The sequence below is a fragment of the Crassostrea angulata genome, chromosome 9, assembly GCF_025612915.1.
Source record: "Crassostrea angulata isolate pt1a10 chromosome 9, ASM2561291v2, whole genome shotgun sequence".
NCBI lineage: Eukaryota > Metazoa > Mollusca > Bivalvia > Ostreida > Ostreidae > Magallana > Magallana angulata.
The window spans coordinates 7,841,131-7,857,528 of record NC_069119.1 but is presented as its reverse complement, the minus strand read 5'-3'; the positions used below and the strand labels follow the sequence as shown (position 1 = coordinate 7,857,528).

At 31.3% G+C, this 16,398-nt stretch overlaps 1 protein-coding gene across 1 annotated transcript; it reads right to left on the bottom strand.

The window, feature by feature from the left end:
- Positions 1-4,640: 4,640 nt before the first annotated feature.
- Positions 4,641-16,398, bottom strand: LOC128163813 (proteasome activator complex subunit 3-like). The gene is made up of 10 exons (XM_052827482.1): positions 16,239-16,398; positions 13,490-13,522; positions 12,921-12,983; positions 12,053-12,148; positions 11,521-11,572; positions 11,027-11,139; positions 10,448-10,516; positions 9,406-9,528; positions 7,302-7,388; positions 4,641-6,157 (listed from the first exon to the last, which is right to left on the bottom strand). Exons 1-10 carry the CDS (start codon positions 16,287-16,289, stop codon positions 6,074-6,076), a joined length of 771 nt encoding a protein of 256 aa, XP_052683442.1. The 5' UTR covers positions 16,290-16,398; the 3' UTR covers positions 4,641-6,073.

The window sequence follows — 16,398 nt, the reverse complement described above, 5'->3', positions numbered from 1 at the left end:
AGATTAGTCAATCCTTGTGTATATTATATCAATTTTTATCAAGTTTCTCTTGAGAATCGAGAACGCCAAACGTGCGCCATTTTGTGTATTTTTATCACGCAAATCACGATTAGGGCTTTGAAGGAATGGATTCTAATTCAATACGCTAAATGACCAGAATTTCCTTTGATTTAGGAAAATGAACTCGCAAGAGAAAAGGGAAAATCAACATTTCCTCGAGTGCTGACACAATCAAGACAAACAATCCTTGCGCAATTACAAGAGAGAGAGAGAGAGAGAGAGAGAGAGAGAGAGAGAGAGAGAGAGAGAGAGAGAGAACTCTATCAAATTATTACTATGTTTGGGGAGGGGGTGTTAAAGAAATTCCTGTTTTAACTGGAGGCCGGGTTTAAACATGCTTTGCCCACACGCCCAAGCTTCCGTACAAAAGGATGATTGCTATTCCATTGTGATGTGCTCAGTTGTACATGTAATTTTGCATCGAAGAAAATAACAACTTAATTATACATGTAGATCTAAATGGTGTGATTTACATGTAATATGGAGTTTCTACCCCCCCCCCCCCCCCCAAAAAAAAAAAAATAAAATAAAAAAAACACCAAAAAAAATCAAAACACCAAACAAATACCCATAAATGAAAAAGATAACGATGTAACGTAAAAATGTTTCAAAATGTCTTCATTTAACAAAAAGATTAAAGGGACTTGAACACGATTTGAGCTCAATTTTTTCCAAATTTATAATTTCATTTTTGGTGTTAATATGGATGTTTTTAAGTCAGATATAGAGTTACAAGCAAGTTACAGAGGTTGAAATTCTTTTGTTTTGTAAACAAAGCTCAAGTCTTGTTATTGTTTACATATGCATTATATTGGTACAAGTTTCACTCTAATGTTGCTTTTTGTTCTTAAAGGGACTTGGACACGATTTGACTTAAAATTTTCAAATTTTATTTTTCCACTTTCAATGTTTATACTGATAGGTATAGAGGTTTATAATGCTACGTCAAAATTTAAAACTCAAATATCAAGTTATATTTGCATTTCCATTGTTCTTTCCCACTGTAAGCCCATACGGAGGAGCTGCAATTATTTCTCTATAATCGCAATTGCTCTGTCAGTATACTATGACGTCATAAAGGTGTAACATTATATATACTTTTCCATGACGTTATAGATTTAAACCACTATACGATACATCATGTGTTTTTATCCAACTCCGTTAAAATTGACGTATTTACATGTAATATTAAAACATGTTTTTGATAACATTTTAAAGAAATTACTGTAATAACATATCATTGATTCTGTTAACAAATCTATGTGAATTAAAAAGATACATTACAGTCTGAATGTTTACTTTTGATGTAATAGCTAAATGTCAAGGTCTAGGCTTATACAGGGTATTTGCGAGTGGTAAAATGCAAATATAAGTAATAAACAACGATTATTTAGTGAACATGGCGTTATGAATAGCAACTGCTCTGTTGGCATATTTTCCATGAGGCCAGCATTTTTTTATTTTTAGATTTACGAAATATTTTTCAAATTATTTGGTGAGGAGGAGGGAATAAAAATAAAAATAAAACAATTTTTCAACAATATTTTTTTTATTTTCATAATAAGAACATGTGTCCAGGAGCTGCCATTTTTTAAAAAAATATATAAGTAATTTTGGTTGTTGGTGATGTTCTTATCCTAACATATTTTATCCATGGGCACTGAAAATTTGTGTTGATATATTGTACATGCATGTATAAAAACAAAGTTTTTTTTATATATAGAAGTACATACTGTACATATACATTTCATAAGACCAAAAAAATTAAGGGAGTTTTCACATCTTCCTTGCAGAAAAATAGGAAGAAGTTTGAGAAATCATTTATTTGATTAAATTAACAATGCTATTCACAAATTCAAAATTTAAAATATTGTTACTGAAAATAAATTGGATTAGAAGCATGTCCATAAATGTCAGTGAAAAATCAAACAAGTTTTTTTATTTAAAAAAGACTAACTAACTTTTTAAATTTTATTTATTTATGTAATTATACCTTTAATAAAGGAAATGTTTCGTTATTTTGTTAGCTTTAATGACAAATAAAATCATTCTCTTTCCTTCAGTCATAAGACTCCTGTGTTCAGTGTGTTTATAGGGTTATTAGTCCAACCCTATGACCCACTTACAGCCGTTATGTAGAGGATCTATTTCCAAACGGTTAAATTATGATTATTTTAGAATTTATTTTGCAAAAATGTTTTTTAAAAAAGTAACTTATCATTTTCTTGCCAATGAGATTTTTTTTTTTAATTTACGGAATTGTGATAGAAAAAGACTTCAACTTCTCTTTCTTGAGGAAATTCTGGCTAAGTTGCCGATCACAAAACTTAATAGGGTCGTAAATTGTAGGGTTGGACGAAAGCAAACAGGAGTAGGCTCTATGGTGGTTTTTTGTGACTTCTAGTGCATGTGACTTGATCGGAAAGAACTTGGTCTTTTTAATCAATGCATGAACAACAATAATTCAGACTACACATACGTGATTGCATCAACATTTATTTTTATTTTTACCAGAAAGAAAATTTCGGGTCGGAGGAAAAAATAAAATTAATAGCTAGTTCAGGTCCTTTTATTTTTTTTTTAATTTTTAAAAAATAGGGTCGGCGGGTTTGTAAATCGAAATTTCAAAAAATGCTGGCCTGATGCGCTAGCGCGCATCATGGAATATGCCAACAGAGCAATTGCTATTCATAACGCCATGTTCACTGAATAACGTTGTTTATTTCTTAAATAAGCAAGATACAGAGTTCATAATTCTTTTATTTGTAAACAAAGCTCGAATATTGTCATTTTTTACATATTCGTTGTATTTGTGTAAATTTCAATCAAATGTAACTTTCTTTTGTTGATAATAGTATTTAATAAGATATTGAATTAGTTTAAATTGTTTTTTACATGTCATTTTGTCTAAGAAATGGAAATTTTCTACATGACATTTTTGTAAACAACTATAAGACTCGAGCTTTGTTTACATAACTATCAATTTTTACCTCTGTATCTCGCTTGTAACTTGACTTGAACATTTAATATTTTGGTCAATCATTTAAAATGCTCCAATAAACCATTTTATACATAGAAAATAAAAATAAAATTTTCGATTTTAAATCGTGTCCAAGTCCCTTTAATAAAAGTGTTTAAGAACAAATTAAATCAGTTTATTTTGATGCCACAAGTCTTTTTGTCAATTTGTTTACTTTACATTATTTGTAAACAAATATAAGACTCGAGCTTTGTTTACATAACACTGACTTCCTTCCTCAGTATCTCGCTTGTAACTTGATTTCTAGCATTGAAATTTTGGTGAATCATTCATAATACAGAAATAAATCATTTGATACAGAAAAATCTAATATAAAATTTTTAGTCTAGGTCCCCTTTAAACACATTATAGCATTGAATGATTTATTTTTGACGTCGTTGTGTCAATAACTGCCGTCAGGTGAGCAGACAAATTGAATAAAGCGCGTTAGCGCGTTATGATAATTTGTCTGCTCACCTCACGGCAGTTATTGACACAACGACGTCAAAAATAAATCATTCAATGCTTATATTTACATTCCCTTACTGAAGAAATCAATTGTTTACTTAAATAAATCGATATAATTGCAGATCACGGAGGGGGTGAATAAGTAACAGCAAGAACAGCTGTTTTGTAAAACCAGTTTAAACTGGTTTTCACCATAGACTGTTTAAATGAGATCGACGAGCATGAAAACATAATCCATGATAAATAACTCTTGAAATGTTGCTTTTAACAATAAAGTCAACTTTTTTGTTGAATAATTATAAAACATGGTGTTTTGACAACATTCATGAAATGCATATTTTAACCGATCACTGTCTGAGAACTACTTATGTAAATTACTCGTAAATTCATACGCAGTGAATAGGTGTTGCATTTAGAGGCATTTAAACATCACGGAATTTAATGGAAAAACACAGTAGAATGTAAATATTTGACAAAACAAAAAATAAAAAAATAAAATGCATAATTATGTGTTACGTAACCTTAAAAGCCACAATCGAATGACGTCACAATGACATTCTCTTTTCATTGCAAGAGACTCGTTAGAAAAAGAAAAATTTACAATCCAACATGGGCGATTTAATTTAAAAAGAACATTCTGACGATCAATTTCTGCCTATAGTTCTGACCTTACTACACAACATGCGACTTTTTTTTATTTAGAACAAGTTCATATGGTGGCATATTTCTGCCATCACTTCTCAGATAATTATATCGACTTGTCAGATAATTATGTCAACTTATCAGATCTTTGTGACGACTTGTCATATAATTACGTCAAGTTCTCTGAACTTTTTGTCGACTTATTCAGGCGTTTAAAAAGTTAACATGAAACATATTAACGCCCAATTTGTGCCATCTGACAAATTGACATAAAGATCTGACACGTTGACAAAATTATCTGACTTCACACCGCGGATTCAACTAAACGTGAGCAGATGTAAATGTTCTGATTTTTTCTTCAATCAATTTCAATCCTTGCGCAATTACATGAGAGAGAGAGAGAGAGAGAGAGAGAGACTGTGTGTGTGTTTAACAACAACCAACAAATGAGTTAATTTATGTTTAATTTATTGTAATTCAATGGTAAAACAACAGTCTCTTTCAAAGAGACAGGACTGACACCATGATATAATCAAAGTTGTTTTTAATCCAGAGAAAAAAATTAAAACAAAACCAATTTAATAACTGAAATAACTATATATGAATTCCTTGTTTTAGGAAACTTTTAGGGCAGTTGCATTGGTTGTACTTGCTTATCCTAAATCTTAAAACATTGTAAGGATTTTAAACAACATTAGTATTTGAAAAAAAAAATCTGGTGGAAGATTTTTCAATCAAGTTGAAAAAAACACGATATTCAACCATTTACATGCCTCAACAGGTTGCACCACTAAAAATAAAATCATCACAAAAAAATGCCTGTGTAAAATCATTGGAAATGTATGCCATTACACCAGTTACATACCATGTAACATTTATATTTTTTATTTCACATGTTTCAAATGACATAAAAACAGAACTTGCGATAAGGCTTCCACCATATCTAGGAAATTCCTTGCTCTAAGGGTTAGAGTTGTATGGAGAATTCCATTAGCAAGTATTTCCAGAGGATATAAATGAATTGCAAGACCCATCCCATTATTCAACAGTCCAAATTATAAAAGGTTTTTCTACAGACTTCTCATTCAACATCAATATTCTGAAATGTTGTATAAGGATTCAGCATTTTGAGGAATAAAAATGACCATCATTAATTACATACATCATGAGGCACATTTACTGGTATACATTTTTTGAAACTGTACAAGCCATTTTGAATAAAAAATTTAATAATTAAAAAAAAAAAATAATGATAGTTTACATTTACGTTATATTCTCATATTTAAGTACACATACATTTATGAGTTAATAGTGGAGTTCAATGCAAGTCAAAAATACCAAGAAAAAAGAAACTGACTCCCAGTAAAACCAATGATTACATTGGCATTAAAAACAAAGAGGTATGTAACTTAAAACCTTAACTCCAGTGTCAGTCAGCCACATTCAAACTTGTATACAGTGTGTGCCGCCACAAATGATTAAATACCTGATGAACAAAAGTCACAAACTCTGGTGAAAAAAATACTTATGAAAAATGAAATGAGCCCTGTAACATCCATACAATAATGAACACTTTGCTGAGTAACATAAAACTTTATATATAATATCTTGTTTTGGTTACCTTTTTATGCAGCTGTCAAATAATTATTATCTTATTAAAATGTAGCACCAAATTCACCACAACATTACCATGCATACAGACAAATGCAAGCAGACATGTGACTTTTCATTTGGCTGCACCTGTATGACTTTTTCTTTTACAGCATTTATAACCAAAGGCTCTATTTTTTCTCCCCTCATAACTTTGAGAGAATACAACAGACATATCAAGAAATTTAGAAAATAGTCAAGAAAAAGGTTGACGTGTCTTTATTATTGGCAGACTCAGTAAAGTAGATTCTCTGCATTCATTGATCGTGGTTTCTTGATCTTGTCAATGTTTTTCAATACTAGGTCATGAAGGCTTGCCTGGAATAAAAAAAAATTGCAAAGACAATTTTTAATTTAAAAAGACATTCGAGCCAGGATTGGACAGAGGTATTCAACGTTTGGACTCATAGTGACTTTAACACATATTGTGAAATAAAAAAATGTGGCGATATATTAAACTGATTCAAAGAAATAAGCCAGTTCAATGATTTTAAATAACACTGGGTTATTTTTACCAAATCACAACGGTAAAAGATTTCATCCTGATTTAAATCTATGAATAAATCAAAGAAATCCTAAAGTTTTCAGTTTAGCCCAATTTTGAAATTAGCGCCCAAAATATTATCTAATGGGAAATAACTTTTGCCTTAACCTGCCTATTGATAATTTTTTTAATATATACCCAACAATTTTTCCTTTCTTGATACTGTTAATTTTACAGAGTGTGATTTATTTGGATCACCACACTGTGGGTTTCCAAATTCACATTACCATTCAAACTCGATGCTTCAAGTCTCGTTTGATCTGATGATCCGCATCTTGAAACTTAAAGTGATTTGACCCTTTGTATCAAGTTACTGTTATAATAATATATATATAACCCTAGTACTTATTGACTATAGTGTCAGTACTTACTGACTATAGTGTCAGTACTTATTGACTATAGTGTCAGTACTTATTGACTATAGTGTCTACTTATTGACTATAGTGTCAGTACTTATTGACTATAGTGTCAGTACTTATTGACTATAGTGTCAGTACTTGTTGACTATAGTGTCAGCACTTTATTGACTATAGTGTCAGTACTTATTGATTATAGTGTCAGTACTTATTGACTATAGTGTAAGAACTTAATGACTATAGTGTCAGTACTTATTGACTATAGTGTCTACTTATTGACTATAGTGTCAGTACTTATTGACTATAGTGTCAGTACTCATTGACTATAGTGCCGGTACTTATTGACTATAATGCAAGTACTTACTGACTATAGTGTCGGTACTTATTGACTATAGTGTCGGTACTTACTGACTATAGTGTCTGTACTTAATGGCTATAGTGTCAGTACTTACTGACTATAGTGTAAGTACTTATTGACTATAGTGTCAGTTCTTATTGACTTTAGTGTCAGTACTTATTGACTATAGTGTCAGTACTTATTGACTATAGTGTCAGTACTTACGTAGTGGTTCCTGACCTCACAGCAGATTAATCGCAGACTCACAAACTCTTTCTCGTCCAACTCTCGCACTGCTTGTCGGTAGTCTTCCTAAAAATAAAACACATTCTATATTACTATTTATATACAGTATAAATGCAATGCAAAAGAATATAAGACACTTTTGTTTCAAACTTGTATTAAGGTATACATGTACTTACATCTAAAAAATATAATAACATCAGTATGTCAAAAATTAATGGCTTCTTTCTTGACATATGAGTAACATTTTTGTGTAGGGAAACTTGATAAATCATAAGACGTACGCAATATTCTGTGGGTTTTAATCTGAACTAAAATACTGCATCAATTTTAAGACCATTTTAACAAAAAAATGTCTACTCTATTTTAAATCATCAATATTTTAATTATTTTCTTTCTAGGAAGCTTATTTTTAACAAATATTACTTATCTCAACAGTTAAAATAATGACAATATGGTATGATCATTGCAGTACAGACGAAACAATTAATGACTGCATGAATTTACATTTGAACACTGAGCAAATAGTATATGAATATAAGTAACATTTTAAAAAAAGCTGCAAATCTTTGAAATTTTGAAAACTTTGAAATTCCAAAAGCCAGAACAGCCTTATAAGTAGCTTAATATGTACCCATTAAGCTAATTCTAAAATTAATTTGTGCAATCACCAAAAACGTAAGTTGGGTAAAGGTATTGACTAATTGATGGATAAAGATTGGAAAGAAGGGTAAGAGCTTAACTTTAAAGTACAAGGACCATAACTCTGGCTGCAAACACAAATCTTAGACTATCTAATAAATGAAACTCAATCTGAAAGTCATCAATGTTTAACAAAACACTTCATATCAACTAAACGTCTGCAGTCTGCAATACCATACTACTGGATTGACAAAATGACTGATAACGAAATAAATGATGAACTAAAGGGAAGATATGAGATTGACACTGTGAATACTATTTAGACATTCCATGGCAGGACAAATTAATGAAGAAAAAAACACAACTATGACTTCAGTATAAAATACCCCAGTGGTTTTGTTATTTAAGAAATGAACTCAATATCTACCCAAGTTTTACAAGTATACCCTGGGTTGGGGCAATTTACGCTTTGTAATCCGCGAAGCGGATTATAAAAAAGCGTAAATTGCTCCAACCCAAGTTATACTCGTATAACTTGGGTAGATATTGAGTTCATTCCTTATAATTTAATTTTCTGTAATTTGCTGTAAAAATTGAGTCCGTTTTACTTTTAAAAATGATAATAATCTGTTCAAAATTCAAACGTAACGTCAAGCGGATTAGTACGTTTTTGACGTTGGTGCATTGTGACTTGTCTTGTGACGTGCAAACCAGGTTAAACAAATTTATATGGACTATATATGAGTACTTGACAATTGTACATGGCCATGTTGGAGATGAGCTTTACTTAGGAGATTTTAGACAACTAACTGCATGCGAGTACTTAACCATTTACATTGTACTATATGTGGATATCTGACAACTATGTGCAGGTACGTGTACTTAAAGGGACAATCACATGGTCATGATTTTGGTAAAATTCTATTTTTTATGTTTTTGTTATTTACAATACTTTAGGAATGCATTTCTAATATTACTGATGAAGTGAAATTTAAGAATCAGTCGTAGAGTTATAAGCAAGATGCAGGGCTCGCAGTTCTTTGTCATGTAAACAAGGCTCGTACCCTGTTTTTGTTTACATAGGTTCAATAAACCAGTAAAACATGTTTGTCAAGCTGATATGTCTATCTTCTGTTTCATTTTATGGATATTTTAACAGTTTCTAGCATTTAACACATTCATTTTAGATCTAAACCAAAACTGGGATTTGAACTTCAGCATTCAGAATGTAAACAATAGCTTTATTTACAGAGCAAAGAAGCTTGCTTATAACTCAACGAATGACACTCAAATTTTGGTTGTCTATTAAAATGCCTTACTAATGCATTGAAAACATTAAAATCAGAAAAATAATTTTTGGCCAAAATCGTGACCATGCCCCTTTAACCACTTACTATATGTGGATACTTTACCACTTACTGTATGATGGTACTTGACAACTTACTATATGCGGGTACTTGGCCACTTTGGAGATGAGTTTTGCACGGGAGATGAAGTAGCGAGACACCTGGTCCAGGTAAGTGGCTGCCTCAGTCTCAACCTGCCTGGCTTCACCCATCGTCTCCTCCTGAAACAGAAAGGGGGTAGGGGTGTTAATGCACTAAAGGTTTGAATAAAATAACAGTCATTGTCTCTTATCACTACAATGCAATCCTCTGATTCACTGGTACTAAAAATACGATGTTTTGAATCTAATAAATGTATTTTAACATAAAAGTATTTCTAAGAGGGCTCACTGGTTGTCGCTAATTTTAGATTACTGTGGAATCATTAGAATTTGTGGTGGCTTTAATTTTTATGGCATTCGTGGATAATCCTCTCCCACGAATTTACATTCTCGACAAAAACAAATTTTGAAAAAGTGTTTTTTTTTTCTTACTGAAACTGAAAACCAAATCATCCAAAAAAATTACATCAGTACAAATAAGCAAAAATCCCACAATCCACAAAAATTGACCCCCACGATTTCAAAATGATTCCACAGTGCTTTAATTTCCCTAAGAGGAAGAGCTCTATGTAAGGATATAGAAAAATAATAAAATTTCAAAGCTAAAATATTTGTGTTTTCTTCACTAAAAGTTAGTTTGCCGCCATTGTTATCATTTGTCGAAGTTTACGGCAGACCTGATACTGTGATTTCATCAATATTCGTTGAATACCAATTTTCGTGGATTTCGTTGTTTATTTGATCCATGAAATTAAATGTTCATTGAAATGTAATTTTGTATTGATAGGGTCATTGGCCACGAATTTACGTATCCTTGAAACTGTGATTTTCACTTTAACCACGAAAATTGATACCCTTGAATATTAATGAAACCACAGTAGTTTAATTAATTTGCTGACCCCTCCCCCCCCCCACCCCGCCTTCTCACAAGAAGCCATAATTTTACTGTTATCCCATTCTATCTAAACATGGACAAAGCATATATAGCCATATTACTGTCTTATCCAACACCCCACATTTTTTTTTCTGTACACTTTACCTGAACTGACACACCAAAATTATTCCCATCTTCTATTTTTGGAATAAGAAAGGCTATCCACATCTTCATCTGCAACACATCAAGATATTATATGTCATATGTTGTCGTCAGAATTATAGATCTTAACGTCACATATATACTATACACATAACACAAACACAGTGAGAAGAAATTTTCAAAGTTTAAACTAGATACATGTACCATCATGTTCTTAAAATAAATTATTCCCAACTTGGAACAAGTAACATAGTTACAACAGGTAATGTTTATTTAATTGATATATTTCTGAATAAGTTAAAGAGTAGATACAAAAAAACCTTCGTTAAAAATTGCATTGACTCATATACACTTTCTGACTGTTGACCAACTTGTCAAACTTTTTCACTTTCATATTATTACACATGAAAAAGTTGATTGAGTTCCTTAGTTTTTGGAGGCATGTAAAAGGTTCTTTTTCACAAAATTGTTAAGGCTATTTACAAAAGAAAGGAATATTCAGTCAGGTTCCTCAGTGGGTTAGCATAGGTCACAGGTCATAGGGTTATAATACTGTAAAAAAGACTAACTGCGAAAATTTACCATATTTGCGTGGTCAATGAGGTCTCGTATTAATGGTTTTAACTTTTCTGCTAGAACCACTAGTTTCTTATTTGAGGGAGCAGGTCCATTTGGTAATATCATGACTGGTGTTCCTACAAAACGATAACACAAGCTATAATATCATTGTAAATATCATCACATTCAAATATAGCATTTAGATTTCTTTACACAAATTACATGTACATTATTTGTGTAAGTTAAAGGTTGTTCAATATTTCTTGGAATGTGGAAGAATTATTTATCAAAATGAACATCCTTAAAATTAGACAGTATCTACATGAATTCTGACACACTGTTCAAACTTGAAAAGCAGTTTATAAAACATGTGAAACAAAATCATGTTTCCACAAAACTTAATTCTTTTGTCGAATTGAATAGCCTTTATTTGTTAATTAATCATGTTAATAATTCCAAACAGCTGAAGTTTCCACTTTCACAGTGCCAAGAATCGCACACTGTACCAATGCACATACCTGATACATTGTTATGGTTATCATTTTCTATTTTCCTTTTCTTGCCACTAGGCTGCAATAGAGAATATTGTAATTTTATCAAAATATGCTCAAGTCAGTAAATCCTATCTAATTGAAAACTTAAATCACCAACAAATACAGTGAAACAATCATCATATTAATAGTTTCTTTACTATTTTTTTCTCAATTTCAGGATAAAATATAAGAAAGCATTTATTCACCGTTTCAGGAAATTTCATAAGATTTAATATTTGGTTCAAATTAATAAAGATATGTTCCCTCTAGACTACACCTTTTTTCTCATAAAAACATTTTTATCTTTTAAAAAACATGTCAGAAATATTTTGCATGAAAGAGTTGTGCAAGTGTAAACATGAACTGTCTGTCAAATTAGCAGATATAAATGTTCGGACTCAAAATGCTATAAAAATACTCCAGAGTAGTCTGAAGTAACTACCGATATAGACAGGATTCCCTTTTTCTATATTTACCAGACGAGTATACAAAGTAATTCTCACTTGAGGAGACTTACCTCATCTCCAGATGCATTGTTGGAAAACAAAATGGGGTCAGGCACAGGAATGTTCAGGTCAACATGGATATCTGCTAGACACGACATCGTCATACTCTGAAACATCAATCAATATAGTCCAATAAAGTTTTTCTCTATATATTCCTGAATAAAATTTATCTCCCAATTGTGGCCCCACCCTACCCCCAGGGACCATGATTTTAACTGTGGCAAAGGCCTGTCCCGAGACACATTAGATGATTCTAACTAAGCAGAGTGTAGTGAAATTAATAGCTTTATTGAAGGCTTAAAGCTTGGTTATGTAATGTCAACAATACGGTGTGTAGATGTATCTATTTCGTAAATGTCCGATATCATATGCATTGTCAACCCGTGCATGCACGGGTCAAAGTCTAGTATAATAATATGATTTTGAATTCAGACACGGTCAATTACGAAATAAATTATTAAATTGTATTAGCAGTGTTTGTTTTCAATATAAACTAATGAAAATACATGTAGTTGGTGTTATTTTTGCGAAAATGTCAGAGACAAGGCAGAGTTAAACCCTAAATGACTTTCAAAAAATAAATAAATAAACAATTGCATGCAAAATTCACTGTTATTTGTAAATATGATGAATTCTTTTAAAACCCAAATCAATAAATTTATTTATTATCTTGATACATTATGCTAAATTTCAAGTATCTAATAACTCCAGTAAGATATTTGATGATGGCAAATTCCTAGGTCTCTATTCAAAAGTCACCTCTCTAAAGAGGTCACTTTAGGTACCTCCCAGATGTGACTGCTAAATACAAGTTTGACTGTAATTACCTTTGTGGTTTAAAACTATAGAAATGGTCAATACTGCTGTATTATGCTTTACCTGATATAACTCTTCTAACTCCAAGATTTTTGCTGGAAAGACATCTTGAACTAAATGATCACCCTAAAACAGAACATGAAAAAAACCACTTTATCTAATGACAGATTATTGACCAAGAACACCCAACAACCAAAAATGTTGATCATATTGTAAAATGAATTACATAATATGTACATTGAAAAGCTATTTTCAAACTAATAAAGTGAATCTGAGATAGTAAACTCAATCGTCAATATTGTGACATATGTTACATGATAAAGTTCCGGTAATCAGAATGAACACGATGAACTATCATTCAACAATCACTGTAGATTCCTAATTAAACGTGAGGAACTAATATCCGCATAATATCGTGAGAAGCACATCTCCCGGAATTTATAATCTCGCTTTTATCTTTCTGATGGATGTATATAAACTAAATAAAACTATGACAAAATTAATTTTTCGGGCTGATGTAAACTACCGGGTAAAAAAAACTATGACAAAAATTCAGCGTAAAATAAGGAATCTACATTATACTTTAATCAGACTTAAACATGATCAGATGAAATAATCATAAATACACGTACCTCTTCTTTGAAGTTGTCCTTGAACTCTTTGACCTGGAATTTAAATAAAGAAAATCTATAATATTAACTAATATATTAATATGTATACATTAGAGTAATCATATGTAACATATTTTTCTCATTTAACTTTATTTTCACTGATGATAATGAAGTCCAAAACACAACATACATTGCTAGTTGCCATTGTCTACACAATTTTTTTTGTAAAATCATGAAAATGCAAATACAAACCAGTCAACCAACCTTTAATAGCATATTAATTACTGTACAATACATTAAATGCAATTATACCTACTCAGGGTTGTCTCTAAGACTCGGGAGGTGGGGGATTCCCCCACCTATATTGTCTTAATTACCTAGCTATTTTACTATAAACACGACCCTCAGACCCCCTTCTACTTTTTCATTTCCTCCTTCTACTTCAATTTTCAGATACAATTAACCCTGCCTACTGCTGATACTTGTGTATTGTTAACACAAGCCAGACATATACGACGGTAGCCTGATATGGGTATATAAATTTCAAACCTTACTCTGCATCAATGTAAACTTTTGAGTTCATACCTCTTCATTAATTATATGGAGAGCCAATCTTATTAAAACAAGGGCACTGCTAAGTGGGGCATCCCCTCACACCATTCTGGGGAAAATGCATTATTTATGACTTAATTATTAATTGAGGAGACTAAATAGTTCTATGGAAATTCAGGTCATATATTATGCATATGTACATTTTAACTTTGGTCAAAGTAGATGTAACATATTAGGTATTACATTTGTATAACATTTCTTTTCTTTACACAAGAAATTCCACACATATTCCTAACAGAAACCCAACACATATGCTTTAAAGTTTAGTAATGTAGCTTCATTAAATGCATTAAGCATTACTCATTTGACAATTCAATTAAGCAAGCAAATTTATGTTTCATAATGAAACAAAGCTGAAGATCTAGCGATCTAGATCTGTAGTCTGCTCTGATGGAAAATTTAAGTATGTATGTTGTACATGTCAACCCAAAGTTAAAGTTCTGCAGCTATTCATATGAAACAAGTTTCCTGTGAAAAAGTCTCTTCTGATCTCGGACTAGTTGTACAATTTTACCTCTTAGTAATTCTGGAAATTTGGCCTGAAAATTCAACTGCTTTTTACGATGAAAATGGAAAGACTATGAACTTAAATACCCTGCTCACTCCACTTTTTAACTACCGGTATTACAATATATTTTTCTAACTCTCCGATCCTTAAAAACAATTGTTTTTTACCTTCACAATGTCTAAAAAAAAATAAAAGTCAAACTGTTAATTTTAGATGTTTACTTTCACTTTAGAACCATTTTAACAAGACCTTGGACTTTCGGTTGGACGTAGCTATCAATTTCTTGCGTCAAAACAAGTTTAAAATGACGCGTTTTCAAGCTAAATATGAACCGATTGCTTAGTCTTAGCTCAAAAGCCAGACAAATCTGGTTGATTTCAAAAAGCCATGGCTGAGTGGCTAGCAATGAAATAGACAGGCATACGTCACATTGCTTTTCGACACAACTAAACAAAGTCCAAGCTCTTGTTTAAATAGTTCTAGTTTCATCTCAGTGTGAAAAAAAGCAATTCTATATCCAGTTAGGTAAGAGGATATCTAGACCTTTCATCTTTCTCTTTGCTATCTGGATGTAGCTCACATGTCATATAACAATGATAACAATTAAGTTAAGTTTCCAAAATTTATACCTAAAAATTCCCAACATAAAAATAGTAAATTATTAAAAAAAAATTAAAGCTTCAGAAATGACAAAAAGGTGGGCTTTTTTGGTCAAAAAGTCAGAACACTGTAGCTAGCATAAGCCAGCTTCATTCTATAAGAAATAAAAATTGATCAAATATTTGTCTTTTTACTGTTTGTTTTTTCTATTTATTTGTATGAAGATTTTAACCCCAATATCAACCAAATACCGCTATAAAGAGTAAACAAATCCCTTTTTTTTCTTTCTATGGCAGAGATCTTTGGGTAATAAGGTCCTTCTCTGATGGTTTTTTAATGTATATGTTGATGAATACAGTAACAGAACATCATTTATAAACCCACCATACACAAAACCCTGAAAACATCATTTTTATAGAAAGCATTTTTTTTTTGGCATCAATTGATTATTACTATCTCTTTGTTATTCAAAATATTGCAAATTGTTGTTTTAGAAATTGATAAAAAGTGGTGTCTTAAGTTGGGTATTTTTCAAATCTCAATTTTCATAAAAAATAGGCTCAACATATTTAGATGTGTTAAATTACCTATATACAGGATATCAAATTGAACAAAAATTTCAACATTTCTCTCACTGATCAGCTGATCAGATCTGCTGCCAATCCAAAGTTTAGAACATTTGTCTTCAAACTATTAAACATCAAGACCAAAGCTCATTATCAATCAACGAATGCCCTGTCATTGTGAATTGGTTTAATTTGTATCCAACAAGTTGACAAGTCAGATAATGTAAGATAGAGTAAATTCGGTAAAACTTAAAATAGCTCGACAACCTACATGTAATTAGAGTTTATACAGAAGTTAATGCCAGTCATTCATGAAATTACATTGTGTGCAATGAATAACATCGTTAGCTTTTGATTATATTTCTATCGTTTCCCCCACCTCGGTATATAAAATATTTTCCTTTTTAGTGCATGTTGTTCACTGTTAACATTTAATAATTATCCATATTTTTTAATTAAAAAAACATCATAGGATTGAACAAACCTTTTGTAATGTTGCGGATCTTTTGGAATCTTTCGCTGCTTTCTTCGACATCTTTGTAAAGATATAAACAATAGTACTGTGTATAGCGCCAAATTTCAATGTGCTTTACAACTTCTCGGCCTTCACCTTGCTTTGTTCGGGCTTTTTGAAACTTTCATTA